Source organism: Propithecus coquereli, unplaced genomic scaffold, assembly GCF_000956105.1.
Source record: "Propithecus coquereli isolate 6110/MARCELLA unplaced genomic scaffold, Pcoq_1.0 Scaffold95, whole genome shotgun sequence".
NCBI lineage: Eukaryota > Metazoa > Chordata > Mammalia > Primates > Indriidae > Propithecus > Propithecus coquereli.
The window spans coordinates 8,179,351-8,180,699 of NW_012155840.1; the positions used below are offsets into that span (position 1 = coordinate 8,179,351).

The following is a 1,349-nucleotide window of genomic DNA, read 5'->3' on the forward strand; positions in this document are numbered from 1 at the left end:
TTGAGTAAATAAATATTGAAATAGATACATAAATAAATCCATTAGTATATTTATCTGTAATGAACTACTGCATATAGAGTTGAAGATGATGTTGCTTAATACTCCTGAAAACATTTGAAAATTTTAATTCAATTTGTGTCTCATTACAGGAGAAATGAGAATATCTGAAAGGGCAGAATTTGTGGAGTATGAGATAGCATATTAGTCAATGAGAATAGTCTCCATTTTAGAGCAGCCTCATTCCTCTCTCCTTAATCTTGCTTGCAAGGTTGTTGATGAAGAGATGGATTTCATGATTTCTGCCCTGACAACCTCCCAGGCACAAGGGCTGTATTTCTTCTCTTTCAGGTAGAGAGTGATTCTTTGGAAGTATTTCCTCACGGCCAGGATGGAGTCCTCATTCATCAGGGCAGTCTCTTCCACTCCCACGTCCTGCATCAGACAGGCTTCCAGCTCATCCAGCTGCTGATAGAGTCCAGTGCAGAGTTTGTCCAGGAGGGTCTGATCCCAAGCATCAGATGAGTCCTTTGTGCTGAAGAGGTTGAAGATCTGCTGGATCATCTCATGGAGGACAGAGGCAGCTTGAGCCTTCTGGAACTGGTTGCCATCAAACTCGTCCTGGGGGAATCTGAAGTCATTTCTGTCCTCCAGGCAGGAGAGAGGAGAGATTCTCCTCATTCGTGCCAGGATTGTGAGGGCCCTCCTGTTACCCAGGCCATGGGTCTGAGGCAGATCACAGCCCAGAGAGCAGATGGACATGCAGCTGAGCCCCACCAGGGCCATGAGTACAGACAAGGGCGAGGCCATTGGGGATGTTGCAGATGCTGCTGGGCTGGCTGAGGTGGGTGACCCTGAGGCTTGGTCTCTAGGTTCTCTGAAGACCTTGCTGTGTGCATAGGCCTTAAATAGGGAACATACTAGTTTCCATTTTCTTTATGTCCCCACATTACTTTCTACTTCTGTTTTTGCTTTCTTTATGTACTCTCTACATGGGTTTAGAGCAGTGGTTCTCAACCTTTTTTTTCCCCATTTTTGCCTTCCCTCCCCTTACCTCCAGAGTACATAATTTTTTTTCCTAATTGATTCCCTGGTCATCACTTAATTAACATATGTATATATATTTATGTACTCTATTTATATCTGTGCTTTATACATAAAAAAGTGTACAGTTTACTTTTTATTCAATGCAGGGTTAAGAATGTCTAAATAAAAATTTTAAGGTAAAAGTCATTGATATTAAACTTGACTCTATAAAAGTTAATTTGCCCAGTTACTTTCAGTGTAATTTTCTTATGTAGATTTTCATGAGTCAAGTTACATTTGAAAATTATGATTTATATAAACACATA

At 40.9% G+C, this 1,349-nt stretch overlaps 1 protein-coding gene across 1 annotated transcript; it reads right to left on the bottom strand.

Annotated features, from left to right (window-relative positions):
* Positions 1–205: 205 nt before the first annotated feature.
* LOC105827001 (interferon alpha-5-like) lies at positions 206–849 on the bottom strand. Its single transcript, XM_012665025.1, has one exon. The coding sequence runs from the start codon at positions 805–807 to the stop codon at positions 238–240; it is 570 nt and encodes a 189-aa protein (XP_012520479.1). The 5' UTR covers positions 808–849; the 3' UTR covers positions 206–237.
* Positions 850–1,349: the final 500 nt, after the last annotated feature.